This window comes from Misgurnus anguillicaudatus, chromosome 20 (assembly GCF_027580225.2).
Source record: "Misgurnus anguillicaudatus chromosome 20, ASM2758022v2, whole genome shotgun sequence".
NCBI lineage: Eukaryota > Metazoa > Chordata > Actinopteri > Cypriniformes > Cobitidae > Misgurnus > Misgurnus anguillicaudatus.
The window spans coordinates 22,681,713-22,704,829 of record NC_073356.2 but is presented as its reverse complement, the minus strand read 5'-3'; the positions used below and the strand labels follow the sequence as shown (position 1 = coordinate 22,704,829).

Below are 23,117 nucleotides of genomic sequence, written 5' to 3'. Positions count from 1 at the left end.
CAATCCTCAATACACATCCACAGAGGCTGCAGAGGAACACACTACCATTCTGCAGCAAAATGCAGATGCAACAATCTGCTTGATTCATTTCTAAACATAAAACTCAAATCTGCAGCAAGAACAAAGTGCCAGATCAGTGCAGGTACGGAATGTACCATCATGACTACAAACCCCAACAGGATAATTAATAAACCAAGACAGCATACTAAACACCCTGCGATTCTGCCAGTCCCATGGTTCGTCTGCCATCTAGTGGACATATGTAGTATATAGCACGCAAATGACCTGCAATAGCATACGAATGCTGCTACAGCATTCTTAGTCTTTGACGCACATTTGTGTCTCTTTATGAGTGTTTATCTTTTGCAAGTGTGCACATTGAGTACAAAAAAATAAACATTTTAGACACATAGGTTAGGTTTAGTAAGCTCTGTATAATTAAATGGCACAAGCATTACATAACAGTAATACACACTCCTTCATTCATGCTTACAGTCTTATCCCCTGCATATATCATTGACCTCGAATAAAGGCACACAGGTTTGATATCCACTTAAATTATAACCAAATCATAAAGATATAATAACATGTAAAACAGTGTAAAAAACAGGAAGAAAACAAATAGAACCAGTAGTTATTTCTTCTCATTTTAAAGGGTAGCTCTAAAGTGAATAATGCCTGTCCTATAATTTGAATGCCAGCATCAATACTGTCTTAAAATCAGCCTTTAAAGCCACAATAAAGTTTATTATGGTACATCAGTGCTTTATAGGAAATCCCTATCAAGATGATACAAAAATGTAAGCTTTAAAAACTCAACCAAAAAGGAAGTAATATGGCTGACATGAGGAAAGTACGGGGAAACAAATACAGAAAAGAGGTACTATACACTTAGAAAAAAATTGACCTTGACATGCATAAAATAGATTCTCAAATACATTTCAAGATTTTGTTTTTGGTTTAACATCTGAAGCACACACTGGAAAGGTTTTAACTTCACTTCGTTCCAATACAGTAGCTATAGTAAAACACATTTAGAAGCTCTCAAACTACAGCACATGATGAGAAATGCATTAAAGCATGTTCAGTAGGGGCCTGTGACTGGGGGCCCTGAATCAAGATCAGTTTATAGAGGTATTGCAATAAAAAGTAAAGGCAATTTAGACACAATATAATATGCGTATATCACAGGTTTTCTCCAGGCTGGTACTGGGGTTCAGTAGCAGTAAAGTAATCCTCCAGGAAGCTCTGCAGGTACTCGAAGGTGTGTCTCTCGTCTGGGTCTTTTCTCCAGCACTGCACCATCAACTCGTGCAGAGACGCCGGGCAACCCTGTGGACTCGGCATGCGGTAACCTCGCTCCACCTGTTCCAGAACCTCTCTGTTGTTCATTCCTACATAGATTCACACATATAGTGATTAATAATGATTTTCAAGTTTAAAAAAACTCCTTTTGAAGGGAAGTGCTTCAGAAAATATTATATTTAATTAAACGCCTCTTATTCCCAGATAACAACCACTCAAAACGTATAGTATAGTTTAATATTACACAAAAATTAAATATAAATATGTCTTTTAATAACATATATGACATTATACTTACGAAAGATTAAACCAAATAGTGTGTTCATGACATTTAAAGGTCATCTTGTCTTACCTTAAAACTTAAATTAAATTGAGTTTTCTTCGCGGAAGGTCTGTTTTTGCTAATAATGAGCAAATAAAATATTTTTTTAATTAATATTTAACGTTCCTCACCTTACTTTTGAGGTAAATAGCCATTTAATAAGTAGGATAATGTATTGGTTATCGTGAAATAATTTATTTCTGCGATAGCAACCGGCTGCCTACACTGCAAAAAAAAAAAGATTTTCAAGGAAAAAAATGTTCTTAGTATTTTTGTCTTGTTTTCAGTAAAGATATCTAAAAATTCTTAAATTAAGATGCTTTTTCTTGATGAGCAAAACGACCCAAGAAAATAAGTCTAGTTTTTAGAACAAAATATCAAATTTTAGCGATTTGTGCATAAAACAAGCAAAAAAAAAAATCTGCCAATGGGGTAAGCAATTTTTTCTTGAATTTTTCTAGAATTTAGTGTTTAAGAAAAATGTTCAAATTTTTTTTTGCTTACCACATTGGCACATTTTGTTGCTTGTTTTATGCACAAAATCACCTACATTTGGTATTTTTGGTCTAGGAACTGGACTTGTTTTCTTGGGTCGTTTTGCTCATCAAGAAAAAGCATCTTCATTTAAGAAATTTTTACAGAAAACAAAACAAAAATACTAAGAATTTTTTTTCTTGAAAATAATTTTTGCAGTGTACACACGGTAACCCGGATGCTGCAAATAATTTTGACAGGTACCGTTTAATATTACACAAAAATTAAATATAAATATGTCTTTTAATAACATATATGACATTATATTTATTATACGAAAGATTAAAACAAATAGTGTGTTTATGACATTTAAAGGTCATCTTGTCTTACCTTAAACCCTAAATTAAATTGGGGTTCCTCGCGGAAGGTCTGTATTTGCTATTAATGAGCAAATAAAATAGTTTTTTAAATCAATATTTAATGTTCCTCACCTTACTTTTGAGGTAAATAGCCATGTAGTAAGCTGGACAATGTATTGGTTATTGAGAAATAAGCCCCTTCATACATTGATCACACTGTCGGGGTTTATTTCTGCGATAACCACCGGCTGCCTATACTGCAGAAAGTGACTTTCTTACCCAGTATTTCTGTCTTGTTTTCAGCAAAATATCCAAAAATTCCTAAATCAAAATGCTTTTTCTTGATGAGCAAAATTACCTAAGAAAATAAGTCTAGTTTTTAGACAAAAATATACAATTCAAGTGAATGTGTGCCTAAAACAAGCAAAAATGTCTGGCAATGGGTTGAGAAAAAAAATCTTGAAATAAGTTTTCTTTTTTAATTTTAACACTTTACCCCATTGGCAGATCATTTAGCTTGTTTTAAGCACTAGTTCACTTGGATTGTGTATTTTTTGTCTAAAAACTAGACTTATGTCATTTTGCTCATCAAGACAATACATCTTGAATTGGGAATTTTTGGATATTTCTACTGAAAACAAGATCAGAATACTAAGTAAGAAAGTCATTTTTTGCAGTGTATATATCCCTTACGTATTGTATTATTTTACACAGTCAGGAAGTTCAAGAGATAGGTGTGAATATACGACTCAGTGGTACACGCACACACAGATTCAGGACACACCTGGATAAGGAACTCTGCCCTTGGTGATGAGTTCAGTCAATAGGATACCAAAGGACCACACGTCAGATTTGATGGTAAATTTGCCGTAAAGCGCAGCTTCTGGGGCGGTCCACTTAATCGGAAACTTTGCTCCTATATTACAAGAAAGAGTTAAGTCAGAACATTTATTAACAGTTAATAAAACGGATGAAATGACATATTGAAGAAAAAGAGCTTAAAATAAATGCATTAATGAGGAAAGCTGCAGTGCAGTACTATAATGATCTGGTATTAAACAGAACAGAAACAGGAAGAGATAAAATAAAGTTTGATTTTATCTTATAAATAGTAATGAAACTCCCCAACAAGTTGAAATACAGAAATATGCTCAGAAAACAGGGGAATGTAGAGTACATTAAAATTATTTTAGGTTACAGATTGTAAATGACCTTGTCTAGCTGTGTATTCGTTGTCCTCAATGAGTCTAGCCAGCCCAAAGTCTGCAATCTTACAGACGAGACCGTCTCCAACCAGAATATTGGCAGCTCGCAAATCTCTGTGGATGTAGTTCATCCGTTCAATATAGGCCATGCCTGCAGCGATCTACAAGAAAGAAGATTTTCATCACAATAGTGGTATTGATATTAGTTTTATTAGAATTTAGGATCAATTCACACACATCTAGTAACAAGTAAGGGTGCATGATATTGAATAAAACTGCGATAAGATGCTAAATGATGTGGTGCAATACTTAAAGTTTATAAAATAGATTTAAATAATGCATTTAAGAAAAACATGAAAATTATATAACAACATACGTCACAATCTTTCCGGGAAAAGAAAGCATTACTTTTGCTTTCTCTCGCCAGACTCTCTGCTGACTGCATCTTTTTAAAGTCTTAAAATCAGTTACTGCAAACCATTGTGGTATGCGTATTGCGATATGCACATTTGCGATATTTCGGTGGTTTCAAGTCACACGACTTATATCCAGATATCTGAAAAATGCTAAATCATGAAAAATACTGCTGTGAATCTTTATTCATCAGCTAATATTCAGATCTAGCTGAAGCTTGTGGTCACCTAAGAGTATTGACCATTAACAGTATTTATACAATATAAGTATGTTTAAAGGGATACTCCAGACAAATATCAAAATTAGATTTACTCATCCTCAAGCAATCCGAGATACACATATCCACCATCTTTCATACGAACACATTTGGAGTCATTCTAGCAAATGCCACCGCTTTTCCAAGCCCACAAAGGGAGAAAACACGGATCAGGGATCCAAAAGGGCGTTGTTACCGGAAGCTAGTTTTTATAGTTTATAAAGTTTAATGTATGGATTGTTTTTACAAAATCGCATCGATTACCCGCAGAAGACCTTTATTAACCCCTTGGAGCCGTGTGGACTACTTGTTCAAAGGATGGATGCAGTTTTTTGGGCTTCTAAGAAGTTTTTCCCTGATCCCTGTTTTCTCCCACCGTAAGCCTGGAAAACAACAACATTCACCAAAATAACTCCAAATGCAAGAGATGATGGAGATATGTATCTTGGATTACTTGAGGGTGAGTAAATCATAGGGAAATTGTGATATTTGGCTGGAGTATTGCTTTAAAGGTACACTCGACTTTCCCCGAAAACATGTCCATTTTCCAGCTCCCCTAGAGTTACACACCCGATCCCCACCGTTTTGGAATCCACTCAGCTGATCTCCAGGTCTGGCGCTAGCACTTTTAGCATAGCTTAGCACAATCCATTGAATCTGATTAGACTATTAGCATTGCGCTGAAAAATGACCAAAGAGTTTTTTCCTATGTAAAACTTGACTCTTCTGTAGTTATATTGTGTACTAAGACTGACGGAAAATTAAAAGTTGAGATTTTTAAGCAGATATGGCTAGGACTATCATTCTGGCTTAAAGGAATAGTCTACTCATTTCAATATCAAAATATGTTATTACCTTAACTAAGAATTGTTGATACATCCCTCTATCATCTGTGTGCGTGCACGTAAGCGCTGGAGCGCGCTGTGACACTTCGATAGTATTTAGCTTAGCCCCATTTATTCAATTGTACCAATCAGAGATAAAGTTAGAAGTGACCAAACACATCAACGTTTTTTCTATTTAAGACGAGTAGTTATACGAGCAAGTTTGGTGGTACAAAATAGTGGGCGTAATAGCACTTTTGGGAGTACTTCGACTCGCCTGAAAAGTCCGCTCCCCTTCTCCGTCTCATAATGGGAGAGGGAGGGTGTTACTGCGGCGAGTCGAAGTATTCCCAAAAGTGATATTACGCCATAAAATATAGTTCCTCTTTTAAATCCGCTTAGAAAAGCGCTACGTTTTATTTTGTACCACCAAACTTGCTCGTATAACTACTCGTCTTAAATAGGAAAAACGTTGATGTGTTTGGTCACTTCTAACTTTATCTCGGATTGGTACCATTAAATGAATGGGGCTAAGCTAAATGCTATCGAAGTGTCGCAGCGCGCTCCAGCGCTTACGTGCACGCACACAGATGATAGAGGGATGTATCAACAATTCTTAGTTAAGGTAATAACATATTTTAATATTGAAAATGAGTAGACTATTCCTTTAATAATCAAGGACTTTGCTGCTGTAACACGACTGCAGGAGGTGCAATGATATTACGCAGCAGCCGAAAATAGTCCCCTTGGTAACTTTCAATAGCAGGGGACTATTTTCAGCTGCTGCGTAATATCATTGCACCTCCTGCAGCCATGTTACGGCAGCAAAGTCCTTGATTATTAAACCAAATTGAGAGTGTGGTTTATAGCCATATCTGCCTGGAAAATCGCAACTTAGTAGTACACAATGTAACTACCGAAGAGTCAAGCTCCAAATATAAAAAACATCAAAACTCCCTGGCCATCCTTCAGCACAATGCCAATGGTCCAATCAGATTACATGGACCGTGCCAAGCTATGCTAAAAGTGCTAGCGCCAGACCCGGAGATCAGCCGAATGGATTCCAAAACGGCAAAAACCAAACGTCCAACTCCAGGGGAGCTGAAAAAATAAGCATATTTTCAAAAAAAGTGGAGTGTCTCTTTAATCCCAAACTTTCGAGATCTAAAGATGTGATCTTACTCTACTACCACTAACAGTAACACCAAAAAGGCTGGCCCAACACTTAAAAACAAGATTCATTCAATGTACTCAATTTTTTTAAGGTAATTGGTCGCAATCAATTTATTTAAGCTACATTTAAACAAACAAACAAAATAGACAAACAAAACAAAAAACTTTTGTTTAAATGTAGCTTATATAAATTGATTGCAACCACTTACCTTAAAAAAATTGAGTAAATTGAATGAATCATTTTTTGCAATAAACAATGATTAAAAATTGTCCTTATAAAGAAGCTTTTACCTGGGCTGCCATGTCCACAAGTTGAGGCAATTTCAAGCTTCTCCCTTCTCCATCTTTCAGAAAGTCTAGCAAGCTTCCTAAACCACAGAAACATCAAAGCAAATGAAACAACTTCATGTTTAGCCACACTCTTTCTCTGTGGCTGAGGTATAAATGTCTGTACCTTGACTCATAAACTCAGTGATGATGTAGATGGGCTCCTCTGACACCACAGCGTACAGCTGTACAAGTTTATCATGACGGAGCCTCTTCATGATCTGAGCCTCATCCAGGAAAGCTTCTGGAGACATGGTGCCTGGCTTCAAGGTCTTTACGGCAACTTTAGTTGTGCCGTTCCACATGCCTACACAGATATGGTGTCAGAAACCATTTGGACGTACAGTGATGTAACATAGTCGGAGATGACAGGAGAGCTATGGAGAGTAAGGATGGGCATAGCAGTCATTTTATTAAATCATTTAAATATTCAATGCGTGTGGTGGCGGAGTTTCCAACTGCGCTATTTTTTAATGTACGCATGCATGCATTAGACGAACGCCTTTGTCACATCTGGTCTCGCTTTTGTTTTTAGCAACACTCGCATCACACAATTCACACCCAATTCAAAGTAGTTATTTTAAAAGTCTTTCTTAAAAAAATATTTTGAAAAAGCATATCAAACCCTACATCGAATTGTGCATTGTCTAGCTCTTGTATAGAAAAATACACATAGCCCCTAATACGTAAAATGATAGTTGACTAAAAAATAACAATTCTGTCATCATTTATGCAACTGCATTAACGCAGTTGTTCGTAACCTGTATACATTTATTTTTAATCACAAAGAAAGATAGTTGTAATCAAGCAAAAAGAACACCATTGGCTACCATAGTAAGAAAATACTATGGAAGTCAATGATGTTCCAAAACGGTTTGGTACAAATATTTTAAAAAAAAATCAATTGAACAATTTGAGGGTGCGTAAATGATGACAGAATTTAATTTTTTTGATGAACTATCCCTTTAAAGCAACACTAAGCAGTTTTTGCTCTTTGCTCCCCCTACAGGTTAGAAGCGTAATTGTCCAATACCACTGTCGTAAATACTGCAGCATAGCTGGCTCTGATTGGATTGTAGGTCTGCCGTAAAGCAAGTTTTTGTAGTTTTCACTCGAACTACAGGACCGCAACCCAACAGTTGGAAACGACTGAAACTCTTTGGTGTTGCTTTAAGGATGACTGCTGTCCCGTACCGAAAATGATCATGCACAGATTGCCGTAACCACACCAATTGGATGATTGTGTTATGAAATGCGTTTTATTATTAATCCAAGTATTCAGTTATGCCCATCCCTAACGGAAAAACAGATGAAGAAAAATCTAATAGACCACACACCAAAGCCACAGGAAGCTGGGATTACCGCAGACAACAGGAAAGGTAACAGAGGAACTTCAAATATTTTCATCATATTTTCTGTTTTTAATATTTTAATAGTGCTATAAGAAATAAGTTGACAGTTCAGAATCTTACACTGAACACAGACTGATGCAAAGCAGGATCCAACACAGCATTTGTACTTTATGCGTTTTGTGAATGGCCCACAATTGGACTTCTTTCCAGGTCACCCTTATCATTATGATTTGATATAAAATCGTAGAAAATTGCTATGCCTTCTCAGATTATAGATTTAAACGGACGGTGTGCATGGAAAGATTCACTAAGACTTGCATCCCGTGGGATGACAGGCTTAAAAAAATTGCCAAAAGCAAATGCTGACATGTACGTCGGGTGTCATATTCCTCTCACCCATCCAGACGTCGCCAAAACAACCCTGACCCAACTTTCTGTTGAGCTTCAGCGTTTCCCGTTGGATTTCCCAGGCATCTCGCCCTAAACCCATTGTTTGGGGCGTGGCGTTTGGACAGGCTTTAGTCAAGTAGCAACATAAACCATCATTACTACCTGTTAAGAGTGTTAAAAGGGGGTGGGGGGATGGATTGGAGAAAGAAGGGTGGCATGCAAAGTTAGATGATCCAGAAGAAGAGAACAAAACAGTACAGCCTTACATTATTTCCCTGACATCCATCGTCTTGTATTGACCAACGATTAATAGGTTGAGTATTTATTGCAAGGCACTCTTAATTAGTCAAGGGCAGTAAGGCGTGCAATGTCTGTTCCCTTCCTCCTGCAATATACAGTATTCCCACGTTTTTACTGCTTCATACCCATCCACACTTCACCAAACTGCCCGTTGCCCAGTTTTTTAATGAGCTGTAGTGACTCCCTGGGAATCTCCCAAACATCTTTAGTCTTCACTGATAGGTCTGCCAGCTTAGGCATGCCCCGCCTACAGCTGCCAATCAAACGGCAGCAAAGTCCCGCTGCACGCTCTGAAGAGCACGGAAAGAAAGAAACGATAGTAACATAGATAGACAAAGATGTAAAAAACATAAAACATTTACAGTTATGCTGCTCATATCAGATAAAAGCACTCACTATCACATGACAACATGCACATAACACACATAGACAAAATGAGTCATAGCAGAGGGTGACAGAGCTGTTTTAATAACACTGGTGACACGTTTTCAACTGTGTATGGTTTGTCTGCCTGCGCAAGTAAAGGTTTTTCGTGATTTTTAATGACTTTTAACGACTTTTTTGCTCATTTGTGTGTAATATGCATGAGAGTGTACGTGTGTGGAGGCGTAACTGCAGACTTTTACTGTAATGAAACAGGAAGGTTGATACTGTTGCACCAGGCTGACAGGTTGAGTAGGAGGATCACCAACAGAAAGTGACACAAATGATGCGCTTGATCAAAGCAGAAGTCAAATTTGCAAACAAAAGAGGAAATTAAAGATGAAAATAAATAGACATGAAGATAAACTAACCTTTTGGCAACTTTGTTCCCAGTAAATAAATGCACATCACATACAGCCAATAAATGTATGGATAACCCTTTGATAGAAATCTATATACAGAAATCTTTTAAATCTGCTTTCATGCATGCTAATATTGTGGTATGCTTAGGTTGTGTGTTAAATTTACTGACCTTGGTAATGCTCCACCAGCTGGTTGACGGTGTCAAACTGTGTCCTAGTTGTGATGTAGTATCCACCATTATCTAACTTCCTAATTTTATAGTGCTTGACATGATCACCTTTTGCATCATCCCAGTCTCTGATAGACAAAGAGTATGCACCTGAAAGATGTGTCAGAAAGATACTGTAAAATTGAGGATGTGCATGGTTAAGCACTTGTGCTCATGACATCAGATAAAATGGTAATTTTCTACAAGTTGTATTTGGAATAACAATTATGTTAGCTAATGTTAGATCCTGCGGAAAAAACGTTAACCACGGTAACATATATGATACACTCAAAAATTGCCTATTTTGGAACCAAAAAGGCAAAGTTTGCTGAAAGGTAACAGAAATGTAAAGTTTACATAACTCAATATGCTTTGCAAGTTGGACAGTGACGGCCGGTGACTTCTTTTTTCGAGGGTGCTTGATGTGAAGTTCGTCACAACATGTATGTAGCCCGTCATGTGTGTGATTTGTAATTTCAAAATATGTGTTTGGCGCGTCAAGTGTATCTGTGTGCATCATGTGTCTTGTCAAAATAAGTGCCTGCTGCAGACGCGTCTAAAGGGTTTATGATAAAAGCTACCCGTTCTCACCAAGATGCGTACAAATGACACGCAGTGTGATTATCGTGCAATAGATAACGCCAAATTCCGCCCCATTCACTTATATGGCGAAACGTTTCGTGTCATTTTATTTATTGTTTTCTCATTTGTTTTCCATTGTCGCTTGGGTTTAGGGTTAGATTTCAGATTTGTTTAAGCAGGTTATTTAATATACAGGTTTCTCTATGCTTTTGTCTATATTTAAGCCATGGTCGCTTGGAGTTGGGGTTAGAGATGGGGTTTGGGTTAGGATGTCTTTTTTTATAACAAAAAGTTGTTCTAACCCTAAACCCAAGTGACAATGGGAAAAAAAACAGAAAACAAATGAGAAAACAATATATAAAATGACACGAAACGATTCGCCATATAAGTGAATGGGAAGGACTGGTGTATCATATGCACGCAAAATCGGAATTTGGCGTATCTATTGCACGATAATCACACTGCGTGTCATTTGTACGCATTTTGGTGAGAATGGGTTGGATAAAAGAGACGCTCACGTTTGCCAGATACTCGCATAATCTCATGTGTAATCAGAGTTTACTGTTAAGTGAGTGTCTTGCGTGTATTTTGTGAACGTGAGCGTCTCTTTTATCATAAACGGTTTTGACGCGTATGCAGCAGGCACTTATTTTGACAAAACTCGCGATGCACATGGTTCACATGACACAACAAACACATATTTTAAAAACACGAGCAACACTGCGAACACTTATTTTGAATTTGTGCCCCTCGGAAGAGCAGTCACGAGCCGCCACTGAAGTTGGACGAGTTTTTTGATTATTTGATATAGTTTCCCTACTGAAAAATCCAGCTAAGACCAGCATAAGCTCGTGAGCTGGTTTTAGCTGGTCTCCCAGCTTGGTTTTGCTGGTGAAGCAAGCTGGTCTAGCTTTGTTTTGGTCACTTTTTAAACTGGTCTAGCTGGACTTAGCTGATCAGGCTGGAAGACCAGTTGACCCACCAGCGAGTGCCACCTTAAACCAGCTACCACCATATGCTGGTTTTAGCTGGATTTTTCAGTAGGGTTGTTTTAAGCAAATAGAGAAAACCTTTAAAATGAAACAAATCTTTAGTCTTTTTAAACTGGAACATGCTTTGCAAGTGTGGTCATGGGTGTGCATAGCGCAAAGGAGCTGTCTTTTGCCATTTTACTATCAATTGATCAATGTTAAAAATGCTCAGAAACCTTAAACTTATGACCTTAAAGCTTCGGACACACCTAATGATTTCACACAGATTGTGAATGTAATTTGGAAAAAATGACTGTCTTTGTTTACAATCACATATAAAAATTCAAAAAACACCCTTTATGTGTGTCGAGTCCAATCTTTGAATGTTTTAGCAAGTCCTTAGGTGTGACCTCAGCTTAAGAGTCATGACTGAAACACACATTTAAATTCACACAACATTTAGCAGACGCTTTTATCCAAATACTAGGAAGACGGCACACATCCATTACTATTCCAACACTATCAAGTAAACACATGCATTTATACATTCAATGCTAAACCATTTACCTTTCGTTGTCTCACTTTCTCGTATTAAAAATGTCCCTCTGGGATTGTTTTGGGCTAACAACTGGCGTTCTGCATCCTTCCGACCCATCTTCCCAAAATACCATCTACACATTTATACACACACACACACAAGATGTATTTGAAACTGAGTTTAATCTCATGGTAAATACTTTAAATGAAATGGTATGTTTGTGTGTAACTCACTCTTCAGCTTGTATCGAGTCCACAGGGGCCACATAGTTACTGGGAATGTACCCAGAGTTCCCTGTGTCTAATGACCGGGCCTCCCACCAGTCACCCTCACTGTGGATGGACAAAGATAGATCAGATCATCAGACTTTATTGCATTGCGAATTTTAATGACCATAAATAACATACTTGTATGTAAAATAACTGGATTGGGTAATTGAGAACTATTATAAACATTACATGACATTCAACATCCAAATTGTTGTTAGCCTACACATAATAGAAAACCAACCGTCAAAGAGTAGATTATAAACTAGTTAAATCATCTAGATTTAATCAGATATACCGAATGGGAAGTGCTATTGTATGCACGTCACTACATGGAAATTGCATTGTTGAGTAAATAATGGTAACTAGTTCCTCTATAAACCCTTTATTGCAACGTATTGTTTCTTTTACTTTGCAGCAAAAATAGTCTTAGCTCCAAAAATTTACTTGCTACGCTGTTGATAGTGTAAAACTCACGTATTGTTGATAATATGGAACTTTTCTCCTTTTTGGAAACTCAGGTCGTCCTCTGTACGGGCTTCATATTCGTAGAGGGCTATAAAGAGCGTTACACCTCCTCCTGCATACACAAATACTTTTTTAAGTAAGGGAAGTTACACTACATCATCCGTGTGTCTCATTATGGAACATCACACATTGACTCACACTTTGTACACGAACCTGTGATGGCGGCTGGGCGAGACTGAATCGGGTTGGATGAGAAGCCAGATTGGATTGGGTTTTGAAAATCATTAAAGTTGGGGATAAGCATTGGGCCCTGGTTACTGGCGTTGGTGGGGTCCGCAATGTAGCGCGTTGGGTCTGATGACTGGGTCCCATTACCTATGTCACACGAGTTGGGATTGTAACCTGTGGACAATTTTCCGGTCTTCCTCTGCTTACAGCAAGCGCAGCCCATAATGTTTTTAAAGAGCACAGCTCATCACCCTGGAAACAGAGCTTCTTCCCATAGAAACAAGAAAAGATGAATGTCATTATTTATAATGTAGATTAGAAGAAACACACTCAAAATGAATGTACACAAAAATAAAACATGATACATAGTCTATTATTGTTTTTTTGTTGAGTTTTTAATGTTTATAATTGAGGTGTTTTCGAATCTCAAACCCTGACAGACAAACAAAGTAAAGTACACTTTAAAAATGGCTGGGTTATTTATAACCAGTGGCGGCCGGTGACTTCTTTTTTTCAAAGCCGCTCGATGCGAAGTTCGTCACAACATGTATGTAACCCGTCATGTGTGTGATTCCTTTTTCAAAATATGTGTTCTGCGCATTGAGTGATCCTATGTGCATCACGTGTCTTGTCAAAATAAGGGCCTGCTGCAAACGCGTCTAAAGGGTTTATGATAAAAGAGACACTTGCGTTTGCCTCGCATAATCTCATGCGTAACCACCAGAGTTTACTGTTAAGGGAGTGTCTTGCGTGTATTTTGTGAAGGTAAGCGTCTATTTTATCATAAATGGTTTTGAGACGTGTGCAGCAGGCACTTATTTTGACAAAACACGTGATGCACATGGTTTAGATGACGCAACAAACACATATTTTTGTAAAACGCAAGCAACACACATAACACTTATTTTGAATTAGCGCCCCTCGGATGACCACGAGCTGCCACTGTTTCTAAGTATTGGACAGAACACTGGCTGGGTAAAAATTTTGCCAATGATTGGTTCAAAATGTTTTGGTTATGCAACCATGGTTTATAATAATCCAGCAGTTGCGTCAAAACCATTTTTAGAGTGTAGTTAATTTTGTCATTTCACAATTGTATTAAGTTCTATACTACACTTTCAGAAATAAAGGTACAAAAGTTGTCACTGGGGGGTACTCGTTTACTAATAGGGTCTTTACAAAAGGTACTGTACAGCCTTTGCACCCATTTGGCGGCCCTAAAAGGATATGGGCCATTACATTTGACAACCAGACATTTTGGACAGGATATTGTACTATTTAAAACGTAGATATAATATCTTTTCAAGAAAGGTTTCGGTTGAAGGTGTGCTTGTGTAATCTGAGTGCCATAAATACATTATTACATTTTCAAATACTTGTCAAGAAGTTTCTGATAGGGCTGTGTTAATATAGAAGTCTTGTGTCATGTGTGTTATAGAGTTTTATACTGTTTGTGGCAGTATGGTAAACTTGAGGTGTATATATAATAAGGGTACGTTTGGAGTTTATAATGGAGAATAATCAGATCTCTTACCAGATCCACAGCTCAGCTTTCCATATATAACATCTTCCTAGGGAGAAAGACAGAGAGAGGAAAATATAAAGACAACCATCAAAAGAAAGAAAGAAAGTGAATATACTTCAGAATTTTTGACTTCGCACTTTTTTGTGCTGCTTCCTCTTCTTTTCCTGTCTAGAAAAAAAGGGAAGTTCTATCTCTGTTAAAATTTCCCTTCAAAATGTGCGCATGCGCTCAACATAAACCCTCATGCTGTAAAGCTATGTCCTATATTCCTATCAGACTGACCATCAGTGGATCAACAGGATGTCAGTTTTGCGAGTGTTTCCTGTCCGGCCCATTAAAGCCTCCCCCATTTCCTGCTGGGTGAAAACAGGGTCCAGCTGCAAGAGCCAACACATACTGTACACAACACAAACTCATTTCCACTGTTTCACAGGACAAATACCTTTGCCTTATGAGTGTTTTAGATAAACATTAAGATTCATATAAAAACTATCAGTGTGAGTGAATAAACCTCAAAAAAGCACACATTTTTCATAAAATACACAATAATCGCAACTGATTTTCTTTTAATGTGTTTCAAGAGCTACGATTTAAATATTTGTGTGCAGTCTTGATATTTATAAAGTAAAAATGAAAAGAACGAACATATTAGAAGCTCTATTTAATCAAATATTTATAAACGTTTGAAAAGGGCTGACAATTGCTTCATTGTGCTTCATTAAACAAACCCCAATACACAAGTAAGGCTGCGTCCAAATACCCACACTTGCGGTCTTTGCACTCGACCACTTGACTATTTACATGACTTATTTTTTACTATATTTGGCCAAAGTGCTCTAGTTTTCACCCGAGGGGACACACTTGAAATGTTTATCAAGGTAGTGGCAACTATTTGCACCAAAACGTATTCGTTTTTTATTCAGGCTACTTAAAATATATATTTTACGTTTATCTTTAGATAAAATGAACACACAAACACTCTGAAATGAATGAACATTTGCTGAACTTAAAGATTATTATATACACTTATCTGAAACTTATAGAAGCAGAATTATTTGCACCGGTAAAAAACTCTTTTGTGCATGCAGCTTCATTAAAGTTAAATGTTTATTTAATAATCCCTGAATAAACTACACAGTTAAAGTTATTTCTAATTATGTGATAAAAGTAGTTGCAGATGTTTTACTACCAAAATATCCTTTTATAACTTACAATTAAAAGTTTTCACAACATCTTGCGAGGTTTGGGCAAAAGTCTAACGATTTACATCCAGAACATGATGCATGATGGGATACGCTTAGCCTTGAATACCATCCAAAGTGGTATTCGGGATAGTGTATGTTTAGTGTGAATTAAGGGCATTGCACTTTGCCAGTTTTATGGGACAGTCTTGTGCACTTACTTCCTGTCGCGTGCACTCTCGAGTGGTCAAGACCGCATGTGTATTTGGACGAAGCCTAAGTAAAAGCAAATATATACGGGTAGACCATGAAACGTAGATCTTTAGCAGCATTTTCTTTACGGGAACTGGAAATACAGGGAGAGCCGGCTTGTGAAACCATACAATGGACATCTTTGCCAATGCACTGTTACAAACCTTGGCAATATCATTTAGATATAATCAAAAAGCATTTCATTTATTTAACAAATTACCTAAAAACATGACTTTTATTGTGAGCACTTTTATGTAATAAAGTCATGTTGGCATGAAAGCCTATATTTTTGTCTACAAAACTAATTTGAAACATTTACATCATTAAATCAAAAGGTTTTTATGATCATGCAAACATTTCAATAATTTAATGAAAAAATAAGCTTGTTTTTAATGTAAATGTTTGCATTTCCAGACATGTGCCTTGTTCCTCTCTGTAACTGTGAACTTCAGATCTGGTAAATCATAATTTCGTTCCGCTATATACCTGCATGTGACTTTACTCAGTCAATTTTTTTTTAATATCTGCACTTTATTAAAGTGTTATTCTTTATTAAAATTTTACTTCGATACATTCTGATGCATAATACTGTACTTTTTACTCTACTACATTTCATAAAAACAAGTTGGTTTTTACCTTCAATACTTAAATACATTAAAATCGATCTTACCTTCTAAAAAAAGGTGGGTTATTTTCAACCCAGCGTTGGGTAAATATTGGACAGAACACACAGATGGGTTAAAACTTCCACAATAATGGGTTGTTGTTATCATACTGTAAAAAATATGCTGCATTTTTGTCAAATCAACATATATATTTACTTTAAAATATATAACTTTAAAAATTAAGTTTAACAATTTTAACTTCATTTTATAAGTTATGTCAACTTTCCACAAGCCAAAATTTAAAATAGTAGGTTAAATTTGAAAACAAACCAAGTTGTTTTAACTTCATGCTGTATTTTTTACAGTGCAGTGTTGGGTACTAAAAAAAGTAATAAATTACGAGTTACTAATTACATCTTGAATCATGTAATTAGATAAATTACTCTCTCCAAAAAGTATTTAATTACTTATTACTAATTATTATTTAGTAAATGGTACAAAGATATACTTGAAACGGCTTGAATAAATCATATAAAAGTACATAAATTATTATTATGTTTAAGGTCCAATTTTCACTATTAACTATCTATTAACTACTTTTGCTTCAATATAGTCCTAATTACTACTTAGTAATATTTAGTAAAGTAGTTGTTAATTTTAAGTATTGGTAGGAATTGGTTAGGATTAAGGATGTAGAATAAGGTTTTGGAGAATCAGGCATTTAATATGTGCTTTTTAAGCACTAATGAACAGCTAATATCTCAGTAATATAATGCTAATAACAAACCAGTAAATAGTGAGAATTGGAAACTACATTAGAGCGTTATTATTATTTTTATTAACTCACCAAAGTATTTAAAATTATAAGGATACATAAAAAACATGCATTTTACTGAAGACTTTAAATCTTGGTGTTAGATTGACTATTGTATTATATATAATTGTTCAGTTCATACACAGTATTTAGTTCAATTACATCAGAAGTAACTATAATTAAATCACTGAAAAAATAAGAAAAATCCCCTACTTTACTTTTTCAAGGAAAATGACAAGGATACATAAAAAATATGCATTTTAATGGTGTTTTATAGTTAATAGTGAGAATTGGAAACTACATTAGAGCATTACTATTATTCTTATTAACTCATTAAAGTATTTAAAATGACAAAGATAAAAAACATGCATTTTAATGTAATGTAAAATGTAAGACATTTTAATGTAATTGTTCTACAGTTCATACGCAGTATTTAGTTCAATTACATCAGAAGTAACTATAATTAAATTACTGAAAAAATAAAAGTAATCCCTTACTTTACTTTTTCAAGGAAAAGGTAGGGGAGAACCAGCGCGAAAGTAACGCGGGATGAAAGCAACACAGCAATTTGGTCTGAGCCCTGCTGACTACATTTTCATTCCAAACTATGACAGCATCTTTAGCACGCAACCCTTGACCTAGCTGACAAATATTGTGTTATATCCTCACTATTTTGCACGTCTGTTATCAACCATGATAAGTAAATTCTTACAGCGGTCATTTTTTTCTCGTTTCATGTGTTAAAGTAAATCTACAGGTTATTTAGTCCCCTAACACATCCTGAAGTTTGACTTTTCAGAGTTTTTCAAAATAAAAGTAATCGTGTTTAATCGTCAGGAGTTCCTGTCGGGAACTTGTTACTTTTGTCCCGCTGCTAATACTGTTGCATTATGTTGAAAATGTATATTATTTAATTTCATTTAATTTTCATAGTGTTCATACTGTTGAAAAATGTTTTATTCTCAACAATTCAAGTTTGTCGGTTGCTTTTGAAACATTTCATGAAATTTAAAATGAAAATGTAATTTCATTATTTTTTGCAAAGATAAATTACAAATTATGTTTGCAGTTACATATTAACGAGGTCATAGTCATGCATATTTACTAAAAACAAGTGTAACACATAAATCTATCTTGTTTTGTTGTGTTACTTCTGAGCCACCTGTGTGTTACTTTCGTCCCTGCTGACAGGGTCAAAAGTAACAATGCGCTACTTCAAAGTGAAATTATACTGAAGTCGTTTTACATTGGTTCAAAATTTCACCTGGTATTGATAGGCCACACTTGTGAGTTAAATGGTACTTTTCCCCCTGCTCTCCCCTAATTAAATTACAGTAACTAATTACTTACTAACTAGTTACACCCAACATTGGTGCAGCCATGGGTTATAATAACCTAGCAGTCGGGTTAAAACTATTTATTTTAGTAAATAATTAAGTATTAAAAGATATTTAATGGGAATAGTGTTCAATAAAAAGTATGATATTATGCTTCAAAATGTGTTAAAATAAAAGTAAACCCAGAATTGGGTCAAAAAGGGACGAGCCCCTGCTGGGTTGTAATTTAACCCATGCTGGGTTGTTTCGCCTCAAAATGCTGGGTTGTTTTAACCCATTGTTGAGGTCAAATATAAAAATCACCCAGCATTTTTTATAGTGTACCGTGATACAGTACAGATACTTGAAAATGTACTTTAATAAAGTAAAATACTTGAGAACTTTACACCTTTGATTCCACTCCCTTCTCTTTTTTACGTACTGTAATACTTTTGGGTCCAGACAATGGTGTGTTTACATTTTCAAGTAAAAACCACATATATCGTTTGCAAATGATGTAATCGATAAGCTAGTTCTTCATTTCATTGAGTTAGGACAGATGCTTCATACAACTGCGAAACATACCCAAGTTCGCATGAAGCATTTCAAGACGCACACCATACATTTGTGCACAATGAAGTACTGAAGTAAAAAGAAGTGATCTGAACTGTAACCCCCATAGTGTTAAAAATAGTCTAAACCAAAATACAAGACACACCACATAACTTACATTAGAAACGGTTTGTCTCTCACACATTCAAAGAGAGACACGGGTGCGAAAAGAGTCACCATCAGCGTGTTGCCAACTGACAAGCATTAGAAAAACTAAATACACGGTTTTAGTTTTAGAATCAACCACACATTGAATTAAGATGACAAAACTAAATGGGCTAAATATGCGGAAAGTTTACAACATAAAAGCACCCGTGTGCCCACCAGTAGGCTCATTTGTGTCACAGTGTTTCGTCGAATTCTCATCAACTTTGGCATTTACAGCTGTGTGTTGATAGAAGGAAGTTGCATTTGAGGGTTTGAGGGCTAACCAACAGCAACTGCAAAGACCATGTTAAGACCATGCTCTTAATCCAAGGGGGTGTATGAGTGAGCACAGCTAAGTGTTTTAGTTCAACACCTTTGTGGATTCAAGATGGAGTGAGATGCCATGCTTTGACATGATAGATTATTCTGTGTTGAACACTGCAAAGAGGAAGGTGAGAAAGTGTGGCAGAATAAACATGTGAAACAAATATGAAGGCAACTACGAGTGCTGAAATTCAGTGGTTCACACCTCACACAGACACTTTGCGACATGCTAAACAAACTTCTGATAAACTCACACACCATTCCTGTAGTCAATTGTGTAACACAAATAAAAATGTTAACGTTCACACCATTTTGCCATGTACTGCCTGCTGAAAAAACAATAAAAGCATTACAGAAAATTCTAATGGTTTACAATAAAATACCAATAGGAACCATTTGCTTTTACCATTAAAACCACTACACTGTAGTGTGTTTTGGGTCATATTCCTTTAGAACCAATACATACCATTAGCGACCAACAAAGACAAATAGACTGTAATGTGTTTTGGGCCATATTCCATTAGAACCAATAAAATTCCCAATGAAACCAATAAAACCAATAGGATTTCTGTGATGGTGTCTATTGTTTTTTTTAGCAGGGCTATGACAGATGACAACATTCTTTTTCTCTGCTTTGCTAGAATTTAGTTTGACTCTTTTTCTTTCTGCCTTTCACTCTCGCTTTCCTGCAGCTCCTCCATCCTTTACCTCCCCTTATCCCCAATTCTTAGGAAAAGGAAGTTCCCTCAACTAACAGGAAAACTTGTGTGAGTGGAACCGGAGTGATAGGACACAAGTCACAATCCTCACGCATACACTCACACACCAAACCCTTTCATGAAACCACTACTGACAGTAGCATGCAAGCAGACAAAACTTGGGCCTGTACATAGACCTAGTGAAGTGAGACAGAAATAGATATTACGATTGAGAGAGAGAGAGAGAGAGACAGACAGAAAGAGAGAGAGAACGACAGACAGAGAGTGAGAACAATGGCAAAGCGTGCCTTGGGAACAGAAAGTCAGGTGTCACAAACACACCAACTTCCTTTTTCCACATGATGTCAATTTCCTCCAGAGTTAAATTCCACGAACAGAACTTTTACAGCCAGTATTTAGCCTTTTAACCTTTATAAAGCAGATTTATTTTTCCACAACGTGAATTCTGAGTCATAGGGGTCATTATGGCTAGTGAACGGAATAAAAACGAAACAAAAAATTAATTGTCGACTTCAATCAATCAATCAAAAATACTTGTATTCCTTCCTTTCTTAATGTAATTGCCCATTAGCAACAGGCAAATCTGTGTTTCACACGTCCTCCAATGCTTAATTTATTGGTCAATTTTACCAAGCTGCATTTCGGACAATTTTACCGGACAACCGCACCCACTTCCTTCTGTAGCGCCAGGGGAGTGCAGCCAGGAAGTGACCTTCTACAGAACAGGAAGTGATGAAGTCTATGGCCTAATCTAGTCGTATTGACATTCCAATCTGTTTTTCACTCATAGATAATATATACCATTATCACCGTTATTTGTTAACCCACTTGCGTTTAAATGCCAGTTTTACTTACAACAAAAAGTTTTCGACACGTCACGACTGCTAATCGTCATTCTTGGTGCAGTTTCCCCTAAATTCTGGAAATCAATTCTTTGTGAAATGATAAGTGACATATTCTGTGCCATACACCAGAACTGACACGCTATAAACATCGTGATAGAATGAAAATAACTTGAAGTTGATGACACGAGAGACAGAAAACAGGGCCTACCTGATGTTTGGTAAAGACAAGAAACCTTAAGCAGGCCTCATACCCAATATACCTCATACTTTAGAAGGGCAGAATAAATAAATGAACAGTGCATACTACTAAAATAAACATTAGAGACTGAAACTCTTTTAGCATCTGAAAACCCATATTCTCAAACCACAGTAGCACCTATGCTCAAACTCTCACTGTCTTGCGCTCTTATCTTATTTATGTAGTTCCCACAGCAATGACAGATATAGGTTTCTTGGTTTAGCTAAGAGTCAGAGCTGAGTGAGCTAAATAACTTTTTTAAGTGTTCAAAAAAAAGTGTTCATCTAACCCATGTCACTGTCCATGTTACCTGCTACTGAATACTTTATTCATCTGTTAAGGATCTCAGTCTATCTGTCAATTTGATCTCGCATGAATCATGATGTGTTTTAAGCTTCTCTAAAAGAACAGCAGACTCTTATTATCTGTTCTTTTAATTCAATTGTATTTATATTGCGCTTTTTACAATTGTTTAATTGTTCTTTCAGTCAGTTTTTCACTCATATGGCAATGAACAGCTTCCCATCAGCATGTCTTTCACAGTTGACCGCTTTAACTTTACAGAAAATAAAGACGTTGTATGTTTTGTCTGCGCCAAAACATACAACACAACACAATAATGAAGTAACACAATAAAAAACTTAAAATACACACAACTAAACATACAAATTCACCATGCTTGAAGTTGCACACCATAGAGGCAATACACGATTACCGTTACTGTCAACTGTGCGCAGAAAACGTCACAAATGTACCGGTAGTTTATTTCTTACTGTCACAACTGAATTTGCTACTAAAGTGGGACGTGACCGTTAGGCTACATATCCTACATGTACAAAAACGTTAATGTTATATGCACACAAGTAAAACTTATTTACAACAATTTAAAATATTTATTACCCACCTTCAAGAAACTCTAAAGCACCGATAGTTTAAGTCCAACACAGCGTGATATATCAATCAGTGCGCGTCTCCCGTAGTATCAGCCACACACTGGAGTGCGTGCGGCGCCCTACAGCCGCGGATGCGCTCGCTCTAGTCACGCTGTGTCCGGAAGGGCTGAATTCAGCGCGATCTCCGCTACAGGCGATGCCGTCTGACTCCACCTTCTCTCAGCACGGACCAGCAGATTGAACATATTCAAATTATTTCCCGGAAATCATAGTTGTTTGCTAAATACTTCACGCTTTAGCGAGGCGGTGTCATGTGCTGTCACTAAATAACATATATTGGGTTTTACAGATGGTAGTCTATCTCAAATGAATAGCGTTGATTATTACGTGCATATTTGTGACAAAACACACCATGTCGGGCACCATAGCGTGAACGAACGCCACTGTCAGGTATCAGTTTTGGTTTGGTTATAAGTTTTTGCCAAAATGTTTCTCGACCGGTCGCCGCCATCTGGTGTTTGTTTCATGTTAGTGCAGTTATGACAGGTGAATAATTGGATTTTTGACCTCTAGTTAGTTGTGACCACAAGCCCTACTGAAGATATGTTGCAATATTTGATGAGAAACAACGACTATATTATAGAATTGCATTATATTGCTATATTCCAAGACATATACGGACAGTTCATCCAAAAATAAAATATCTGTCATAATTTATTTACCCTCAAAATTTGTATTTGACACTTTTTCTGTAGAACACAAAATATATTTTGAGAAATGTATGTCTTAGAGATTTTCTGTACTTACAATAGAAGTCAATAGGGGGCAATGTTGTTCTTTGGAACAAAGATATTCATACATAGATGATATTAAGATAATTGATGAAAAAAAGTTAATT

At 36.3% G+C, this 23,117-nt stretch overlaps 1 protein-coding gene across 8 annotated transcripts; it reads right to left on the bottom strand.

Moving 5' to 3' along the window:
- Nucleotides 1–414: 414 nt before the first annotated feature.
- yrk (Yes-related kinase) lies at nucleotides 415–22,537 on the bottom strand. 8 transcript variants are annotated; one of them, XM_055220005.2, is made up of 14 exons: nucleotides 22,231–22,537; nucleotides 14,283–14,319; nucleotides 12,734–13,015; nucleotides 12,530–12,632; nucleotides 12,020–12,118; nucleotides 11,816–11,919; nucleotides 9,657–9,806; nucleotides 8,827–8,991; nucleotides 8,408–8,563; nucleotides 6,787–6,966; nucleotides 6,624–6,700; nucleotides 3,673–3,826; nucleotides 3,245–3,376; nucleotides 415–1,394 (listed from the first exon to the last, which is right to left on the bottom strand). In XM_055220005.2, the coding sequence occupies exons 3-14, from the start codon at nucleotides 12,969–12,971 to the stop codon at nucleotides 1,186–1,188; spliced, it is 1,767 nt and encodes a 588-aa protein (XP_055075980.1). In that variant the 5' UTR covers nucleotides 12,972–13,015; nucleotides 14,283–14,319; nucleotides 22,231–22,537; the 3' UTR covers nucleotides 415–1,185. The 8 variants fall into 8 exon arrangements, with proteins under 8 accessions (XP_055075980.1, XP_055075976.1, XP_055075973.1 ...); XM_055220001.2 differs by lacking the exon at nucleotides 8,408–8,563 and having other exon boundaries at nucleotides 12,734–13,012; nucleotides 14,283–14,315; nucleotides 22,231–22,532; XM_055219998.2 differs by lacking the exon at nucleotides 8,408–8,563 and having other exon boundaries at nucleotides 12,734–13,012; nucleotides 22,231–22,531.
- Between the last annotated feature and the right edge of the window lie 580 nt (nucleotides 22,538–23,117).